The 21,020-nt window shown below is 40.0% G+C and overlaps 1 protein-coding gene across 1 annotated transcript; it reads right to left on the reverse strand.

Moving 5' to 3' along the window:
- Nucleotides 1–234: 234 nt before the first annotated feature.
- Nucleotides 235–18,650, reverse strand: LOC106848958 (cytosolic phospholipase A2 epsilon-like). The gene is made up of 19 exons (XM_014869216.2): nt 18,623–18,650; nt 17,686–17,822; nt 16,814–16,945; nt 13,888–13,928; nt 13,423–13,465; nt 13,039–13,102; nt 11,630–11,796; nt 11,394–11,486; nt 10,997–11,034; nt 9,756–9,891; nt 8,242–8,378; nt 7,010–7,232; nt 6,269–6,383; nt 5,160–5,297; nt 4,615–4,722; nt 3,964–4,155; nt 3,295–3,461; nt 2,264–2,444; nt 235–1,155 (listed from the first exon to the last, which is right to left on the reverse strand). The coding sequence occupies exons 1-19, from the start codon at nt 18,648–18,650 to the stop codon at nt 917–919; spliced, it is 2,379 nt and encodes a 792-aa protein (XP_014724702.2). The 3' UTR covers nt 235–916.
- Nucleotides 18,651–21,020: the final 2,370 nt, after the last annotated feature.

The following is a 21,020-nucleotide window of genomic DNA, read 5'->3' on the forward strand; positions in this document are numbered from 1 at the left end:
AGGAAAGAAGGTGAAAAACTGGCTTTCTGCATGAGAGGGCTGGTGAAACAGAAAAATCTATCAGTAACTGAGGAAAAGGAAAGTTGTTGGACTTTACCACTTTAGATCCATGAAAAGGAGATGCAAAGGTTACTGCTAACAGCTTTCTCTTATGAAGGGGGACTTACTGGTTTGATTCATATTGCAGCAAAGCTTGAGACACTGCTGGTGTTACCTCCTGTTAAATGAACTGATGCACACAAAAGGACAGTCTTAAAAATAACAACACATAATGTTGTACCCTGAGTTATCATTCCAGTCGTTTGCACTCTTTAAAGCAGAGTTTCCTTTCATTTTTCATCTTCCACAGTTGAAGTGATAGCTTTTCTTTCATCTTTACTCCAAGATTATTAACAAAGGTCATTGTTCACTCAATATTTGATTTCCTGGTATCAAAAGCAAGAGGAGCTTTTTCCCAGAACAACTCACTAGCTGAGCTGAGTCCATAGAACTTAATAAAACCCCCATACTTCAATGACTTCAACTACAAAATTCTTATTTTTAATAAGATTATGCATGGCTACTTAGTATTGGAACAGCAGCTATTACTCTGCATGTATATTTTTGCATACAACAATAAGAAAATAAGATCTAAGAAGGTCTAGTTAAATATACTTTCTTAAGAAACCATTTTTCTAAGACAAATATGTGAATCTCATGAACACTACCCCATCTGTTATTTGGATGGCAGTGGGAAAAAAAATCTCTAGCAGCAGCTACACACGAACCATCTCATTGTGGCAGAAGTCAAAGGAGTTGGTATCACAAATTCTGTTGCCATCACAAACATCTGTGAGCCTGCAGCAGTTGAATATTTATTAGTCCAGTACCAAAATATTGCTGTGTCTCCTTCTGATGAATACTTTCAAAATGCACTTTAAGAGTGTTTACTTGAATTAGGTGATGAATAGTTTTTAAGTTGCTTCTTTCGTTCCACTGCAGTTCTCAAAGCCTGGAGAATTAAGTGTTTATTATTCAGGATGTTGTAGCTGCACAGGTTGAGCAGCTTGTTAAAATTCTCTTCAGTGTAGGTAAGCAGGCCGGTGCCATAGGGAGCAGCACAGTTGGACACGTCCACTCTTCCCTGCTCCATCTCTGCGGGACTGCGCTCCACATCTGAAACAGCACAAGGCACAGCAAAGGTACTGAGGTGGAAAACTGCTACCAGCCAATGCCAAACACAAAGTAACAGACACAAGAAGATGAATTATCTCCTGAAAATCGTTCAAGATTTCATTGTTGTATAGTAACTGTGTCAGCTGCACTAATAAAATCCACTAGTTCGCTACTTGGCTACAGTCCAGACTTGACCAGCAGAAAAACTTTTCCATGCAAAATTAAGTGTTTGCATCAGAATATTTAATTTTTTTAAGATTTGGAATTTTGTATGTTTAGCTTTTAAGCTGAGTTCTGAGATGGCAGCTCTTTATCTAGCAGCTGGTAGAATATTACACCAGAGGGCTCCTGGATTGGGAATTCTCCCTTCTCAGGTCACTGAGTTTTTAAGCACACTCAGAACAAATAAAATAATGAACAGCATGAGGTCTTTTTCAATAAGCTTTTTGGATTTTTGTTAATTTTCTGAGGAAAGTTTCCTAGATCATATAAAATTAGCAAAAAAAAAAAAAATTGGAGTTTATGCATGTAAAAGTATTTGTAAACTGAAACTGAATTTGCCAAGTAGGCTTTCTTTTCTAGTAAATCATTTCATCTATTGCTGAACTAAAGGAAACAATCTGGCAACTTTTAAAAATTATGGGTATCAAAGCAGCTTGTTACCCTGGAAAAGCCTTGCTTCATTATATGTTTTCAGCACTTTCTATTCTCAATTTTTTTTCACGCAAAAAAAGTAACAGGAGAATTCTAGCTTTGTTAACCAATTAAACATTTTATCTCCTCATGAGACTGTTAGGTGACAGGGTAAGCTACAGTGGTCATAACTTAGTAGCTGTGTCCTCTTGTTTATTATTCAAGTTACATGACCTGTTTCAAGTGCCAGAGGGGGTTTCCCTCAAGGTACAGCTACTCATGCTTTAATTTTTAAACCTCTTCATTCCAATCCCCAATTAGCTGGCCAATACAACATTCATCACACCTGGAGTGAGAATACAGTAACTTGGCCAACTCAGAAGCTCGCCAGTGTCTTGCTTTGGAAGAGGAACAAATTCAATGGATCAACTAGATGAGAAAATCTCAAAAAAAATTATTGCTGCTGTCAACTTACTCGGTGCCTTGTATTTTCGGAAGGTATCACACACCAGTGGGAAATAGGCCAGGACTGGTGCCTCTAAGCTGTCCTCAAACACATAGCATTCCTTCAGGTGCTCCCGCTCTTCCTGGCTCAGCTCTGTGCTGGGGAATGGGATCCCATGCTCCAAACAGTACTCTGAGAATAGGTCCAGTGGCTGGCTCAACAGAGAGGAGAGATGCAACACAAAGAGAGCTTGAAGTGAGACCACTAAATCCCATAATATTTTGCTGCAGTAGACAATCTGAGATTGATTCTTATGTTTATAAATAATGCTAACTATGCACGGGAACAAACACACCATCTTAATTTTAATATATCCTGGGTAACAGAGATTTGGTTGATTTGCTAACACTTTATATTTTTAAAGCAGGGCTACTATTTACTGAAATTGATATGATATTCAGGTCATTTTTGTGATTTAATGAGAACAGTAGAGGATAAGGAAACTTTGATTACATGTGGCTTCTCAGATCACAGGTTCTTAAATATTTGTATTCAGTGTATCTGTCTGTTTTCATGTCCTCTTTACAAATAAATTACATTAATTTCAATCATATAAGACCCTCAAGGTTTCTTCAAGAGCAGAAAAAAACCCCTGACTAAAACTCATGCCAACACTAAGAGTCAAACTCAAAAGCAAAACTTTCCATTCCAAAAAATTCAAAATTATGTATTGTGTATTAATTACATTGAAGAAGTTATAATTACATTGAAGAAGTTATTTAACTGTTGAGGAAAGGAATTTGTCACCAGGATGACAGATACATAGAACAGGACACCTTCTATATGTCTGTGTTCATATGCCTGTCCCAGAAAGGCACTGAAAACAGCCCTGATAAAGACAGTGACATTATGGTCACAGCTGTGAATAGTTCCATTGATAAAATCATCTAATTCAATACAACCAGACCTTTTTTTTTCCCCTCCAGAAAAAGAGAGAGAAATCTGTGGGGGTAATTCAGCTGCTAGAGTCATACAGAGAAAGAATCACTTTGAAATATCACCAGAGTCTGTGATCCTCCACTGTAATTTAAATGGAGAATGACATCCACTTTTCTCTCTGGCCTCAGAATGGGTGGGCAGCTGGTGTTGATGAAGAAAGCTGTATCTATCAGCTTGAGGTAGTCACTCATTTCATTCAGCTGGTTGGGAGAAGAATCCAGCACTGTGTCTGAAAGGCAAAACTTATATTATTAATTACTGCAGGGTCAAGTCTCTTTTTTCCAAATTAGCATAAAAGAGGAGAAAGAAAAGACAGTTGATGTAGATTCATCTTTGACACAAAGGCCACAGTTAAGTATTTGTCTTTGGCACAATTTTAGTGTCTAGAGCCCAACTCTGAGATCAGTAAGGGGGAGCAGTTAGGAGACTCAGCTTCATCCAAAGTGTAAATTTGTTCAACAAGTGTAAATTTGTGGCTATTTCACTTCCATGAAAGCTTCAAATCACTCTTTGATTGCTTTTTAGAATACGAACAAACCTGCTGTGCTTCCTCCAACACAAAAATAAGACCAGGAATAAATAACCTAAAGCTTGGCAAAACCCATTCCACAAACATGTTAATCAAATATTAATCAAAATTTGCCTTTATGATAAAACTCAAATATTTGTCCTCAGCAAGTATCAGCACTCAAATCTCCTTCAAAGATATAACTAAAACAATTTCCAATTACCTTTCCACATGCAAAAGCTCTCATTCTCCAAATATTTGTTATGTAGCTGGAAACCCTTGAGGAAATGATGGTAAGTTGAAACCACTGGCCGCCCAGTCATCATTTCCCGAAGAGTTTTTGAAAGGTAACCTTTGGGAATGGATAAGCAGGTTGTCTGTTCATGAGGCTTCTTGGGCAGAGCAGGATGGCTCTCTGTAGGAAGAGCAAGAAGAGAATATGTGTCTGCCTTTGGTCAGGGTCTTTCTCTGATAATAATAACAACCAAACCACCATGACTCCCAGCCCCATCTGTGGCTGAGTGCACACGTGGGCATGCAGAGTGTTCTGGGCAGGGGTTTCAGTGTCACACCATCACACTGCTCTTCCCTGCCTGGCCTCTCCCTCCCCAAAGGGCTCTGGTAACCCTCTCGTGACTAACAAAACTCCCCAGGGGTGTTGCACAGTGAGCAGCACAATGAGCAGCACCATGTTTCTTCCTGTTTTACAGCACAGCTGTTGCTCTCCTGCTTTTCCTTCATTCTCAAGGGCTTGGTGTTCCCTAAGCCAGAAATAGGACACAAAAACAAACCCTTTACCAAATGCCAGGTTTCACATTTCAGAGAGGTGTGAAGAAAATTCAGATGCAAGAGAAAAGTAATCTAAAGAACTAACCAATGTCATGCTCAGTGTCTCGAGTCCATCTGTGCCAGAAGTGCTCTGAATGACCCGAGAGGTAGACAGCATCCATAAAACTCTGGGAAAATATATTGCTCCATGTGCCTTGAAAGTTAAAAAAAAAAAAAAAAAGGTGCCATACTTAATATTAGTTTGAATATTTAGAGCACAGCTATGGCAACATTCAGTTTCTGTTTTAGTTATGAAATATTATGAATTTTCCTATAAATATCAAATGCCATGCCATTCCATACAATACCTGGCTTATGACCAGGCCATTATCGAAACTTGGCTGTCTATAAAAGTCAGGCTATAAAAGTCAGTCAGCTTGTGTGTGTGCATGCATGTGTTCTGTTTAGATCACTCAGCAAGACTTTCAGCAAATTAGTCACATTTATCTCAAAAATTAGTTTCCTCTTTTGTCACTTTTAGCTGGTTCATTTGAGATTAAAATTGCATCAGATACATTCTCTGGTGTACTGATATTGCAACCTGTGGGTAGCCAGCTCTTAAGGGGATGTTTTCTTGAGACAGTAAATTACCTTCCAAGAAGCAGATGTGGGATTCTGGGATCTTCTTCATCCGGCGACCCATGAAGAACTCGCTGCCAAAATCCTCTGAACGAACAAAGGCCCCGTATTTCAGCAGACCCACCTCATAAGGTGTGAACTCCACCCACTCTGCAAATTAGGCATCAAACTGGGTTTATTGCAGCCACATGAACACATGTAAAAATCAGCTTAGAGAATCAGAAGCTGGAAGAACAAGACCTATAGCTTCACCATGGTGGTGACAGTACAACCATATTTTGGAACAAACAGGTGCCCTTCAACATAGATGAATGCAAAAAGCTAGATTAATCTCCTCTGCCAAAATCTATTCAGTTTGGGATTCAGGTCCATTTCTGAACTCAGCCTGGGCTCAAAGTCCACTGATTGCTAAGACCCTGCACACAATGTGGCATTTTGAGTTCCTCTGAGTCAGCAATGACATTACCTACCATTCATTCTTAAGACTCTCATAATCACTGCCTTGAGGATAAAAAAGCTTTGACGAAATCCCCTCTCCACACAGAATCCCCTGGCTGGGTACATTGGGACTGCAACTGTGCCTAGGAGCAGATGACCAGGTTTATTTGCAGGACCTCCTGCTTCGTTTGTTAGGGGAATAGGGATCAGGATCACTGATCAGGGCACAGAGCTGCTCCTCCTCAGATCCTTCTCTGGCTGCTGGGAGCCAACTCCTGCTCCCACTCCTCTCCATCTTCTCCCTTCTCCTCCCTTCCTTGCCCTCCTCCCCACTCTTCACAGCTCTCTTGGACTAGTGCTGCCTCAGCAGAAGATCCAGCAGCTGAAAGGGGCTGTGGGGGTACGTGGGGATGAGAGAGAAAAGAGCAGCAGTAGTGGCTGTCAAGGCTGCCAGCAAAAACCATCTCCATCCCCTCACCAAGCAGTGTCTACAGCACAGGTATCTCCCTTCCGTAGTATTAGGATGCATATTTTCATCCAAGTCAGAAACCAGATATGAAGATGGGGGGAAAAAAATGTTTTAAAGATTTATTGGCTTGGACTTACAGTAAAAAGTTTTGGCATTCAATCAAACTGAAAAGGAAAGTCTTCAGAGTTATAGGAGGGTGTATGATAATCTATACCTTTAAAATCCAAAGTGCTGAAGTCATCCTTGACATTGAGGGAGAGGTATATGGGCAGTGGATTCTGCCCCTGATTTACTGCTAGTTGCTGATCCGAGAGTTTGTGAGTACTTTCCTGTTTACAAAAACAAAAGTCACTGTAAAAAGATGATCGTGATGCACGGACTGACTACAGTATCTAAGCTTGAACTATCCATGAAGTATCTGCTAAACCTCGGCAGGTTTTTATTCTGTGTATTTTAGCTGTTTGGTCACACAAGTGTGTTCATGTGTTATCTGCCATGAGCTTTCACCAAGGCATTGTTCTTATCAGGGTTTTCATAAGGGGGACACTGCAAAAATATAAGAAACGTGTCTGTAGAGTCACTGGGATGTGATTTGCTTGAAGGAAACAAAGATATTTAGTCACCTTGGACCCATTTCCTTACAGTTTATGGGTATACATTGCTATGCCTGAACTTAGCTGTCAGAGCCTTCTCTCCTCTGTGTGTTACTAGAATGATCACCTGACCCAAAATTAAAGATGGAAAATCAGTTTCCTTAAGATCTTGAATTTTTACATGCTCAGATATCTCCTCTAGATGCTCACATTTAGGGTTACTTTGTTACTTTTATTCTAAAAAGACAAAGAATAAGTTCTTCAGGTATTTGGAGAGACTTTTCTCAAACTGAATCCACAACCTTAGACAGGCTAAGTTAGAAATCCTCTGAAATAAGAGGGAGAGAAAGAATATAAAATACCTGATTTTGTAGCATACAATCAATGAAAAGTCCCCATAAATCTGTAAAGGACACCTTGTGTCCCTCTTGCTTTCTCTCACAAAGCTTATTTTCATAGTATTTCATATGATCCAAAGAGAAACAGTGCAGCTTGCTCTTGATCACGCGTTTCCTGATACCATCAATTGGCCCATTGAGATCCTTTTGTGACCAATTTGCATCTTCATACAACTTTGACATGGTCCTGGATAAAAGAAAGGTACTGTGGTTCATCACAGGGCACATGACAATTTACTGGACTTAAAACACACATAAGTTTTTTGTTTCAGGCTGCATGAGGTTCTTGCCCTCCAAGTTTTACTTGGAAGAGCATTCCAAAGCTGAGGTAGAATTTATATAATATATGTATAATTGTATAATGATTTCTCTTTTTTTGCTGCACGAATGCATTCAAAATCATCCTAGCTTGTTTGTTTTTCAGAATCAAGAGAGTAATAAAGCAACACTGATAACTCAAGTCAAGCTTTTGCTAGAATTACTCTTTGATTGTCCAAGCCACAGCTTCTGAGGCCAGTCCCCTAGGTGGGTCAGACCCTGTGTGAAGTGTTAAGCTGGAGTTTAGCAGTGACTATTGCCCTGGCGAGTGTGAGAGCCCCTTCCTGGGGTGTGCAACAGGAGGGTCACCTCAGACTCCTGGCACGTAAGGGCAGGCTTGAGCTGCCACTTCCCAGAGCTCAAGCAGATTCCAGTCATCCCCTCTCATCTCCACCCCACTTGTTCTAATTCTGTCTCACATACTTTCAGAGCAGCCCTTCAGAGGCAAAACGTTTTAAATCCTCCAACCTCTCCTAGTTTGTGCAAGGCAGCCACCACTGAGTGCATGAATGACACTCTCAGGGCTGTTCTTTTAAAGTCTGCTCTTTGAAGACATGTAAGAGTTGAGCCAGACAAATACTGCAAAAGGACTTTTGAAGTGCTGCATGCAACAAGATAACAAGTTACAGGCAAACCCTCCCAGCTTGTACTCTTTTCTTTTTGTTTCTGTAGACACTCAGTGCAGTTACAGAAATCCTGTAATTCTCATTAGATTTGTTTCTTTTAGGAGGACAGCACTGAGTGGTGCCATGAAACAAGTGCCAAAAGGAAGCCAAGTGCCAGCATCAAGCTGAGTAAATTCATCAGTAAGGCAAAATTGTTCACCAGGTTATCACTTTGCTAACACAAACAGCAAGCACAAGCCCAGCTCTCCTTACCATGTTGTGGCAGACAAACCACTGATATATGACACACAGTCCAAAACCCCCAGCTCCTGGAGAGCCAGAAGACTGCCAAAAAATGCTGTCATGGACCGCACTCCCCCTGCTGCAGTCACCACTGCCACCACTGGCACCTGCCCAGCACACAAAGAAAGGCACAGAGTCACTCATCACCAGACGAAACACAGGAACGATGGCTATGCACAAAAAGCTAACAGCAACACCTGCTTCAGGTAGGTTTTGATTAATTCACCCTCTTCAAGGCAGTGCCTAGGTGTGTGTTTGAGTTGTGCAAACTTTGGTGTAATTTAGTGCATGCTGAAAGTATTCTCCTGATCAGTGATGTTTTTACAGGACCTGTAAGTACAGTTCTTGTCTAGGAAATATATTTCCAGATTTTCTCAATGTATTTAATTTTTCCTCAACTCTTTCCCTCAAAACACATTTTAAAGCTCTGAGTACAACTAAGGTCAGAAGAGCAGCACAAAACCTGCCTGCATAATTCTTTTCTTCCTCTGCGTGTATATACAATATTTGCTATTCTCCAGGCAGATAATAACCAGTTTTATAGATTTATTTTAACACCCTCTTTCCAACCCAGATTACCTCTACCTTCCCTGATATCAGTGCTATATGTAATTTGGTTTTACTTTCTTCAGGGATACATCAATCCTGCTGTCTATCCTCTCTTTTCTATATAGTAAAAACTGATAAAACAGATATTCCGTTTTAGGAATATACGATGCCATTACCTTTAATCTTGTCTTCACTGCATATTACCATCTACTTTGAGGGTGTTTTTTTATTAATTTGGCTCTAAACCCCTTTTATTCTTATTTAATAATAACAAATCCTATTCCACGAGTTACTTAAGTTAATGAGCAATTGAATTTGGTTGAAAAATGCTGTCCTGCACGCATCATAAAGGGCTGGCTGTGCTGGAAGCTGAACAGTGGAGGAAATACCCCACAGGCACGTTGCCCCAAACTCTTGCTCCAAGCACCACAGCCCCATAACAGGTTACTGTCCTCCAGTAACAGAGCAGATACCTCTGAGTTCAGGGATCCCCAGGAGAGGAACAAGAAAGAGGTAACACCAAAAGACAACACAGATGTGACTGTACCAGTGTGCTATGGGAGAGTTGCAGCCTTCCCTGTGAACCTTGTGGCAGCAGAGAAAAGGGTCAAAGAGGAGAAATGGTCTCAGCCTAAGCAATCAAATTTCACCAGGCTTGGTTATACACACCAGCAAATACAGCCTTTGCGTGCCCCAGGGTGAGGACAGAGGTTGGCAGAGAGTAAAGGAGCTATAACTGGTCTCCTGACAGGTCCTCTTTCATCTTCTGTGCCAACAACTTGGATATGGTCTCAGGTGCAAGTGACAACCTGGCCTATACTATTCAGTCCAGAATGTGTGGCAGAGCTGTATGGGTATACATGCAAGTACATCACATCCCCTTCTCTCAAAGTGGGTCATATTACTTCGAGCTCCCAAGACACTGTCCCACATACCTCATCTTCCTGCAGATCTTCATCTAGATGAAGAACATTTTTCAGAGCAGCAGCAACCACCTTCTTCCTTTTACAGATGAAATCCTGCTCCTCAGCACACAGATCAAACCCCAAGCGCAAATCTAAATTCTTGCAACTAGAACAGAGGAACAGCACAAGGCACTACCTGTAGCCCTTTCAGTTGGAGACATTCAGCAAAACCAGTGACAATAAACCAGTTTAAAGAAATTATACTTTCATGTATATGAAAGTCCCCCTACACAAATGAAAGCAGGTATATGGATATGCTATATCCTATGTTTGTGCCTTCCTGTGGAGACTTTAGACCAGAATTGTGTCCTGAACAATTTCACACAATCATAAGGAAGTTAAATGAGCCAAATCAAGTTGTTTCACATTGAACTCTGGTATTTGGACACCTCTTCACATTCTCTTGCTGTGCATATGTTTCCTGAAGCACAAGAGGGACTAAGTAGTTATTTAAACTTAGCATAGTTTAGTTAAAAGAACCCTAATACCTAGTTAGGCTTATCTCTACAACGAATTTGTGCTCTATTTGAGTCAGAAGATGACTCTTAAATTTATCCCTTCTGTACATTATCATAAATATCATGTACATGATTCATTCTATAACCTATATTTTCACTAGGTTCCAGTTTCAGAGGTTTTTTCAGGAAAAAAAAAACCACAAAAACTTCTCAGTCTCTTCTCTGAATATTATTCAATAAAACTCTCTAATTTATCATTCACCTCCAACTAAGGCTTGCAATGGAGCTAACTCATCAACAGGGGGTAATGTTGCTCTTCAGAAAATCTTGATAAGTCACTCAATAAATAAAGTGCTGTCCATGTGTTTCATTGAAAAATGACCTGTAGAGGTCTTGTAAATGTATGAAGGTGTTAGACACATTAGAAATCTGGTACACGTAAATATGCATCTATTACAGGTAAAGGTTACAAGACAGAGGGATGTTTAGGTATCAAAATTACAAAGCATCAACATTAGGAAAAACATTGTGACTGTTTATATCCCATAATTAGCTACTACCTGCCCTATTCTAAGTTCTTACCGACCAATTTAAAAGCTTTAAGGCATTTTATTAACCATTCCCCATATTTTATTCATATTTATTCCCTTTTCTGAAACTAGCTACTTTAAGATGTAGCTTTCATCTAACGATGGTACTATGAAAGGAGAGGAGATGGCCTAAGTAATCATTCAAAAGCAATAAAAGATTTACCTATTTTCCTCATTCACAGACACCTCATAAGAGTCTCCCTGAAAATCAAGAATGAAAGCACCATAAATTTTAAACAGAATTGAAATGTTGTAAAAGCAGGTTTTACAGTACTAGCAATTATACACATATATAGTCTAATGACAAATTCTTGGTCTCTTCTCAGGCCTTCAGCACACAATCCTCATCCTGCTTTTAAACTACTTTTAAAGCAGCCAGAAATTCTGAATATCCTATTTCCCCCCCCAATCATAGTTATATTTCTAAGTGTATGCAGATCTAAGCACACAAATAACTCGCTGATGCACTTTTAGTAACAAAATCATATCTGTGACCAGATATCACATATACACAGTTTATCTTGTTGAAAGAATTCCAAATACTGTGAAAAGATACTCACTCTCATCACTGTCACTCCCTTTTCCAAGTCCAGAGAATGGAGAGGCACAGCCAGGGGACTTCTTACATCCATTTCCCTCCTACCTGAGCCAGGCTGATGTAAAGAGGGGGGGAAAATGTTATAAGGAGAATATTATTTATAAACCCTAGACACAGAAATACCAGATAAGGGTTAACTCATTAATCTTCACCCAAAATTTAGGTTAGGTGTTATCACCACCCATAAGCAAAACATACACAGCAGAAGAAGTGCTCCTTTGGCAGAGTCATGAGCAGTCTGGGCTGACTGTGCTTGATGTAGTGGAACCTGGTGGTTTCACTGCTTCCAGGTCTGGAGTGAGGAGCTAGGGAAATATCCTGGGTTTCTTCATAGGATCCTTTCATTGTGAACGTGAAATCTCTCCCTAAGAACAAGAAGCAAACCGCAGGGAGAGGTTAACTGCTCCTAGTCCTGAAACTGGCAAATTAAAGTGCCCCAAGGGACATTTCAGCTGCAGGTTTAATTAAGGTTCATTTGGAACACCATGTTTTCCTTCCCCCGTGACCAGTGTGCAGCATCTCACTGCTCAGAACTGACCAGCTCTCCAGTTTGTAAAACTCAGAGAACTGATCCCAAAAGCTGATGGCAAGGCTGGGGCTGATCCCTCTGACTCCTCGGGGCCCAACCCTTCATCCAGTGAGAAATGCAAAGGCATCTGTTGTGAGGAGTTCACCAGCCCTGAGGGGAATTTTTAGCAGGCATCTTTGTACATAATTCTTTGTGGCAAAGCATGTGTGAATTGATTTGAATACCCCATAGCAGGTGTAATATGAATGCTATCATCCTACATTCATAATTAAGTTGCTTGTTGTTCTACTTATAATAAATCCCATTGAATTGCTTTGTAAATACTAAATTACAGGATGAGTAAGTGCTGCTGAATCCTTTAGATAAACGATCAAGTCCGAGGCTAAGTTTGGCAAGAGGGCCCACTCTGAAACTCACAACTCAGTGTGAGAATCTTCACTCCTGGCACCCTTTCCTTTTCCCTCTTTATCCTTTTGCATCCCTGATCCCCACAGAAATAATTCTAGATTGATTCTAATCTGATTTTTCTTTGCATGCTTCATTCATGTAGTAATAGAGTGAACCTTGCCATCAAAATTTGTCACCCTTTTACAAATTTATATTAAATCTACATTTGCTGATACTTTGCCAGTGATTCTTTAAGTCACCTAAACCATTTGTGACACCCTGCCAAGTGACAGAGTGTGTGTTACACTTGTGGATGCCTCTAGCAGCATTCACATCCCCTGAGCTTTCACTGAAGTCTTTCTCCTCCTGTGAGTTGTGTCTCCCTCCTTTTACTTTCTGTTTTCACCAGAAAACAGAGGTAAAGGTATTTCAGTTCCATCCCACTGCAGTGATGTTTCCAAGTCTCCCAACCACCTCCAGGTTCTCTTAAGCTACACAGTCATGCCTTCTTCTGAGGATTCTGACTATTAGCAAGTAGGCAATTCAGGAAACTCTTCAATCCCCAAGAAACCCTGATGCAAACTAAACTAGTGATGCAGACACTAAAACAGACCAAATATTTATCTAGATTCAGCAGTGTTTCCCATAGAACAAAAAAGCAGTGATAAACAATTTAAATCAGCAGCCTCACGTTTGTAAGAACTCTTCATTTTTGTTTCATTCACATGTACTTCCAAACAGGAAACTTCACGAGACTGAAAGAGAAAACCAATAAAACCACTGGTCACAGAAACAGCTCAGGATTCTCACTGAGGTTCTTGAGGTCCTGTAGAAACACAATACTTGGCCATGATGGTCTGTGGATGTGAAGAATTTGTAGAAACTGAGTATCTTGTATAAATCTTGCAAGCTGTGGTTAAGAAAGCCAAAATAACTGGGAATCTGTCATTACATTTAAATACCATTCAGTCCCCAACAGTTAACACAAGAAATTTTTCTCCCTATCTTCCAACCACACCCTTCAGTTTTGCCCTACCATAAGATTGGCATACAAAAAAAAAATTCAAAAAATTACCACTAGTACGCCATTAGTAATGATCTTCTCAGATACACCTGGTCTGAAAAGCAAAACCAAAAAGGTTCATTTAAAAGTGGATATTTAAGCAATAAACTTTCAAAAGCAAATAGTTCTCTGAGCTTGGTTTCTTCTAGCTGGCAAGTACCATCAGCATTTCTATCTTTCCCCTCTGTCCTGCAGCCTCTGCCAGATCACATCCCATACCTTCCCAAGGATGCTCCTTCCTTCTTATCTCTCCTGATGAGTATCATCTCTCCTTAGGCTGAATCACAAAATAAATACCCATTCTCAGCTATAAATTGTAAATGAGACTGTCACTCAAACTCAGGAGAGAAAGGCAACAATGGGGAAGGTGCTGAGATGGGGTCTCTGAACACAGGTACTTCCCCAATGCTGCATTACCTCTCTCTCTAAAATGCAGTTTTCTGATGACAAACTCTTCAACATTTAGATTTTACTTACATGTTTTCCAGTAGAAATTCCACTTCTAGTTCTTCTTGATTCTGAAAATAGGACCTTTTTTAATTCATTAATGAAAAAATATTTTCCTTTTATACAACTCTGACAATTTATTTATAAGTCTCTCTCTATATATTACCACACCCTCTACATCATAATATGAATGAACACAGTTTTCTGCGGTCACACTTTGATTTCACCTCTCCACTGCTCTACTGTCTACAAATGAGCTGTCCCATCAAGAGAAAAAAAAGATTAAGTATCATAGAATAGGGAGCAAGGGTCCTATTATCAATTTATTAGTAGGATAAGACATGGGGTCAGTCAGGCTGAGGAAGGGAAGAATAGCAGGTGAATGATGTAGGAGAACATACTTCAGAATGAATGGACCTAGTACAGTGAATAAATAGGGAGTATAGCTTGGTTAAAACAAAAGAACTAGCAGAGTAAAATTATTAAACTTTAAAAAAGGGTGGGAGAGGGGGACCAGCTTGGAAAATAAAAACTGCCAGAGTGAAGGGAAGAAGAGAGAAGACTGAAGCTGTGAAGAAGAACCAGGGAAAGAGCTCAGGAGAGACAAATCAAGAGGAAAAGAGACAGGAAAAGTATAAGAATTAACCAGCAACACAGTAGCACACCAACAGTATAAAAGAGACCAAATGAGTGTATTAATTCAGCCAGTTAATGCTCTATGGGATGCAGGCAATCCAGGAAATACCACACCAAAAAAAAGTATATGAGAGAGATCTTCTGAATCACCCACAGGGAGGAAAAGGGTTAAGGGTTAAGGGTGGTATAAATCTCTTTCTGACAAGTTATGGTAAACACTTTTTAATTCATATTTGGAACAGATAACATTTACTGACAAATAGCACTTCTGTCCAGCTGCACATCATACTTTAACATTGTGAATTGACTGTAAAAACCATCTAAAACAATGCAGCTGCCATGGGAAAATCATCTTTAGAGTAAAAGTGAAGAGCAATTTTGTATTTACTAGTTCACATCAGTAAATGAGACATCTCTGCTACTCTGATAGCTGCATCTGTGGCATGTAATGCTGAAGCAGGTAGCTGTGCTGCTAATTTCTCCCACCGTCTCTATTTCATGAGAATTACACTGGTTGCAAGTTTGTAATAGAAGGCTGGGGCACAGATTTTAGAAAGCAGTCACCTTACACAGATGCAAGACAGACCATATCAAATATCTAATTGTGCCCAGACTGTCATGTCCAGACTAACTGATGGTCTGTTACAACTTTGTCCAAAGAACAGCAGAAACAAGGTTCAGAAGAACCTGGCTCATAACATCTGCCTAGCTGTGCTTGTCTTATGTTCCTTCTTACACTGTTTTACACTCATAAAAGTTATGTTTCTATGAAGTCTCACTCACATATTTGTGGGTGAAAAACCCAGAGCATATCAATGGCAGTACTTGCTGGGCCACAGAGAGCAAGAGGCACAGCAAAGCAACGCTGCTGCTCTGACATTTCCCATCTGACCTCCTCAGCCTTCCTGCTGAGATACCTTGGTAAATGAAAGAAATTATTACAGACAGAGGTGGCACTACAGCCTGTTATTAAGACTGCCCAGCCTGTCGCATTACTAAGTGATTTTCAAAAAAATAAAATAATCCAAAGTCGTCCAAAAATCCGTGTACAGCTCATAATCTCACAGGCACTGGAATCATCACAAACTGAAGAAGGGCAGCTTGACCAGGATGCTCCTGAGACAGCTCACCTGGTCTGACCTCCACCACTTCCACCTTGCTAATGGGCTAAGACAGCTCTTCACATGCCTCACAGCAAACTCAGGGCTTGAATCACACCTGGAATTATCTCAGTCACATGAGGCTTTTTCTGAGGAAGGCTGTAGCCACATGGAACAGGTTTAGTAAGCAGTCCTCAGTAAGGATTAGTCTTCTAAAAGACTAATAGCAATAGTAATACAGAAAACAGGCAAGAGTGCTGTCCAAAGAGCCTGACTGACACAGTGGTTTAGAAATAAATGGAGCACACCGATTCCTGGGAGCCACAAACTAAAGCCCTTGGCAGAAGTGTGAGAAAGCCCTGAAGTTGTCACCACACCCTCCCGACAGAGAAGGTGTCACATTGTGCAGAAAGCAATCTGAGTACATATTCTGTTTTCTTTGAAGATGAGTGTGATTATTTCTCCACCTCTCCTCTCAGCAACTTCATCCACTCAGTGTTTCATAAGATACTCTTTATCCCCTCTTTAATACAACCAAACACAATATTTTTGAGGCACGTGCAGCAAATAAAACTCTTAGGTCATACACTCACTTAGAAGAAAAAATTAAACACTGATCATATTCTCATTAATCGAGGCCTGCCCCTTCTGTGCTGGCTCAGCCCCTCTAAAATAAATTTCTAACCCTGTAACAAAAAAGCAGACTTGTTGAGACTTATTTCTTAAAGTTGTTTAGTAGAGAACGAAAAAAGCCCCATGAATTATCACAAAAATTAAATGTTTCATTTAGCAAGCACATTATCTGACAGAATTGGCCAAAATCCCTGGTGAAGCTGAGAGGAGATAGCCCTAGTGAGCTACTGGCCAAAGGGTAAGGGCAACTGCCTGGAAAGGGGGACCACCACTACTCTGTCAATCTCCTACAACAGTGATGAGACCCCTTAATCATCAGCTTCTTCATTTTTCACTCTTTTTCTCACTGATTTTTCAAAAATATATATTTTAATAAAAATTTAAAAATAATTAGGAATATGAAAAGTATTTTGCATCTTATTCCAGTCGCAACAGGGGCTTTTGTGACCCCTCTCCAAGCATTCAACTTTTTTAGTAACATCCTTTTTAACAAAGTCTTTGTGTGTGAGAACCAATTTAATGTTCAATAGGGGTAGTAACTTGAGACAAAATTCTAACCAAGAGCATTCTTTTCTCCAGCCACTTACCTCTGGATTCAACTCAAAATTCAGGCAAACTTTTTCTCCAGGTTGGATTTTAGCCACATCAAAGCGAACAGTCATAAGATGGTCATCTGGGGTAAAAGTATCCTCATCACAGACTGTCAGCTCCAGGACATTCTGAGGAGAGGCAGAGAAGGATGTAAATGACAAATTCTGGGACTACTGAGCCCTAAAGGAAGGTCCAGCAAGAGCCAGCATTCAGCTGTCCGTGTGGACAGACTCCTGTGACTGCACAGAGCTCAGCTCACAGCCCATGAGGCTCAGACAGCAGAGTCAAGGAATAACCCTAGATGAGGTAAATCATCAGATTTGGCAACCAAAAGGAGCTCCAAAAGAAGAGGAAACATCGAGCTTACACACGCTATTCCTCAGATCGTTTGTGGATTCAAAATGGTTATCTTGAGAAATTTTGGCATTTCATCAGAAAGTAATAATAAAGGGGAAATTCTTAGCCCTTTAAAATGGAAGTTAAAGCACACTACCAAAGTCTTAACAGGATTTGAATTACAGCAATTCCCCTGGCAGTTCCTCAGGGTTCAGGTTACCCTTAGAAGCATGAGAAGATGCAGCACTAATAAACTGTGAGAAACTGATCCAGTTTGGACTTTGGATCCCTTTGACTTATTTTTGATAACTCTATAAACACTTTAACAGTTCTTTACAACTGTTCTGGGACACAAAGAAGCATTCAACTTTATTCCAGATATTCCACAACCTTCTGAGCTTAGACCACTTCTTTCAGTCAGGTCAACTGAGTTCAAGATCCGTGTGAGCCTCAAGCCTCTCAAAGAGAGTCTGCCCACAGCAGGTGAAGGTGTCCCCTATAGAAAGCGGCTGCTCACTGTCACAGATCCCACCTTTACTTCACTCTGTAGCACGAAGTGGAAAGTTTCATTCCAGACAGGGTTTCTGCAGTTGTGTACAGTTCTTGTCTGGGCTTCCTGACATGAGGCTGTTGGCAGCCACAGCTTGACATAGCAATCAGTTTGGCTCCCTGTGGTAACAACAAGTTGCTTAATTAATATAGCAGTACTTTGTTATTATTTGATTTGCCCAGTTAGGGAAAGAAAAGATTAACCTTTGAGGAGTCCTAGATATTTCATTAGACCCAAAGGAAAATATTCTGGGTTTAGAGTTACTTAATTTTCTATTTAGATTCATTTAAGTTTCAAACAAAGTCAATTTTAAACCACTAATTCTATATGATAACAAGAGCCAAAGTGTTTTAACAGCACTGAACTAAGTACTCTGCCTCTTGTGATTTTTTTAGCCCCTATTTTCAAACATTTGCCAGTTTCCAAAATAACTCATATACAAATTCACTTCTTAAAATGGCACTTTTAAAAATAAATGGAAATTTCAGTTTGGGGGATTTTCATCTATTTGTAATGCACAAGTCATCCACACCGAGAGAACAGTGAAGAGACAAACACAGAAACATCCAAAGCAACTACTGATTTTTCCTGTATCTTTCACAAAGATGTTCCTTTCGAAAGGGAATTGGGCAACCTGGAAAAAGAGGCACTGAAGAGTTAGGAGAAAGGGAAATACCACAGAGCAGCTGATAAAGGGAAGGACCACTTCTTCTCCAACACAGAATTTCTGGTCTACTTCCCTTCTGGTTTTAAGTGTTTTCTAAATAATTTGGAATTTAAATGAAAATAAATACAACTTTTTCAACCAACCCCTGCTGAAATATTACTGTAATCCAAGCAACCTATGTACAAGAGCATTAAAATCAGGTGACAGTAGTTTTTTTTGCTAAGCTATAAATATGCCATCAGTGATACTTACACAGATCTGCTTTGCGGAGATTTCTCATGCCTATAATTCTGACAGAAAGCCAGAGCAGCTGAGGCACTTCTGGCTGCAGAACAATGAGAAAGATACCTTAATTATTAGCAATTAACTTAGATAAAAATAACATAGTTTATCCTATAACACCACAAAGGCCTTTCCGTCATTATAATGCAGTGAACTTAATTTTAACTATTTGAGACATTTTCTGAGAAGAAATACTTCCTCGTGATTTGACATTCATAGCTAGGGTCTACATTAATCAAAATGAAACCTCATTAACACAGCAAGCAGAACTGACATGTGTGTATAATCCAGGGGTTTTTTAAAAGAACCAGAACTGAAGAAAGCAGGAACCACTAAAGCTCTAAACAATGTAAGAAAATGGAAAGCTGAGAATACAAAGTAAAATTGGCAGTGTGTTAGATTACGTAATTAAACACAAATAAGCAAGAAAAGTTATAATTGTATGTAAATGCACATATACACACACACACACAAAAGGCATGAAAGCACAAACAGCTGATTCAGAATGTCTTGGTTTAATCAGGACAAACCTAGGCTGACCTGATGGATCTACCAAGGAGAAGCCCTGAGGCATAGCAATATTGACAAGCTGCAGTGTAGGGTTCTACAGGGGAAGTCTCCACAACCCTCTGCTTTTTCTGTTCTCCCTCCTCTCCCTGTCACAGCCACACACAGCCCTACACTTGGTTACAGGAGAAACAAGACAGCATTGAAGAACGTCAAGAGTAAAATGCTACATGCAGAAGAAATAATTAAATTAAAATTAATTAATTAAATTAAAAGCAGCACTTAAATCTCCAAAGAATCATGATTTCTGAGAAACTGCCTGCTTAGGACCTCCTTGTGTACCTCTTACTTTGATACACCTTGTCCTGACAGAAGTAGACTAAACATCTAGAAAGCAATAAGCCACCAAGCCAAATGTTATTTACGGCCAACTGGAAAGATTCTCAACTCAACACTTTTCTCTCAGAAAGTGTCATTTGAACAAAACCAGAAGGTCTGAAAGAAGCCCATCAACCTCAGCATAATTTTTGGCAGCAGTGTTTCTGGAGATGGAGAATGAAAGAAGTACGTGCTGAAATTACTGAAAGCTCAACATTTCATCCCAAATACAGAGGATTAATTTTTCATCCTCAGCTTTAGTACCATCCATATCCATGGGTTTGGAGGAAATTTATTCATGAGATGGCTTAAGCACTAAGCAACTAAACTGACACAAACCCAGTTATTATTCCATAGTGCTAGCACTTTTAGAATTTACTGCTCTTCCAGATTGAAGAAAGAGTTAGCTTCATACATTTGTACTCAATACAGCTAGGGAACAGATTGAAAAAACTCAGGGGTAGAAAACCACATCATACTATTTTCATTTTTCGAGTTATTAAATATCTTTTCTTCTTTTTTAGTCATAAAACAGAATAATTTGTAACATATCTAGTATGTACCCTATTCAGTAGTTTTCAAAACCAATTCATCTTCATAAAAATCAGTGTTCAGAAGAGTGCCAGACAGGAGAGTAAGCCACTTTATTTGCTGATCTGCCTCCATAAAGTAAAAACATTTAAGGACTAAGCCTTGGGTGTTATGAGGTATGACTGCCATCATATAATCATACCACAGTAAACCAAGTCTAAAATCCAGCTCTCCCAGTTCCTTGCCTAGCATTTAAACCACAAGTTCATCATCTTCCCAACCCCTAAGTCACAGTGAATGCTTTGCACTCTAGACAGCACACTCACAGAAGAAGCAAATATTCCCTTAACTAGCTGTTAATAAATGTCACCTCTCACAAAAACAGTTAAGCTTGGGGAATGACTGGAAAGGCTGACAGAAGACTGCAGGTAACACGGCCATCCTTCATGCCCTGCAGCTCTCTCCTTGCAATCCAGAAGCTGCCTTCTATACAGTACCTCACTTCCAGCTCTGTGTGGTCTTTCACGATTCCTCCTCCTGATTCCAACTTTCCTGTGCGGGTCTGCTCGGATGAACCGATCCTGGGAACAAAGAGCCAAAAGTGGGGCCAGTGATGAAACCCAACACTCAGCAATTTTCAATTTCTACTCAGATTCACGATGGCAGGAGACCTCAGCATTTCTCCCATGTCTCCTCTTCATGATGGGATATATCCATCTCACCAGGACCATCCACCTGCTGTTTTCACTAATCAATCTGCCTACTGTAGACACACTTGACATTTAAGGATCAAAATTCCCCAAGCATTCACTTTTGATGAATCTCAACCAAGACAGTCAAACAGATTCTTCTGCCCCACTGCTGATTTTCTCTTACCAAAGGTGAATAGGCTGATGATCCCATCAGTATCTTTGTTTCATAAAAGGCACCACTATAAGGCTCCAGTCTGTGT

This window comes from Sturnus vulgaris, chromosome 6 (genome assembly GCF_052056855.1).
Source record: "Sturnus vulgaris isolate bStuVul1 chromosome 6, bStuVul1.hap1, whole genome shotgun sequence".
NCBI classification, from domain to species: domain Eukaryota; kingdom Metazoa; phylum Chordata; class Aves; order Passeriformes; family Sturnidae; genus Sturnus; species Sturnus vulgaris.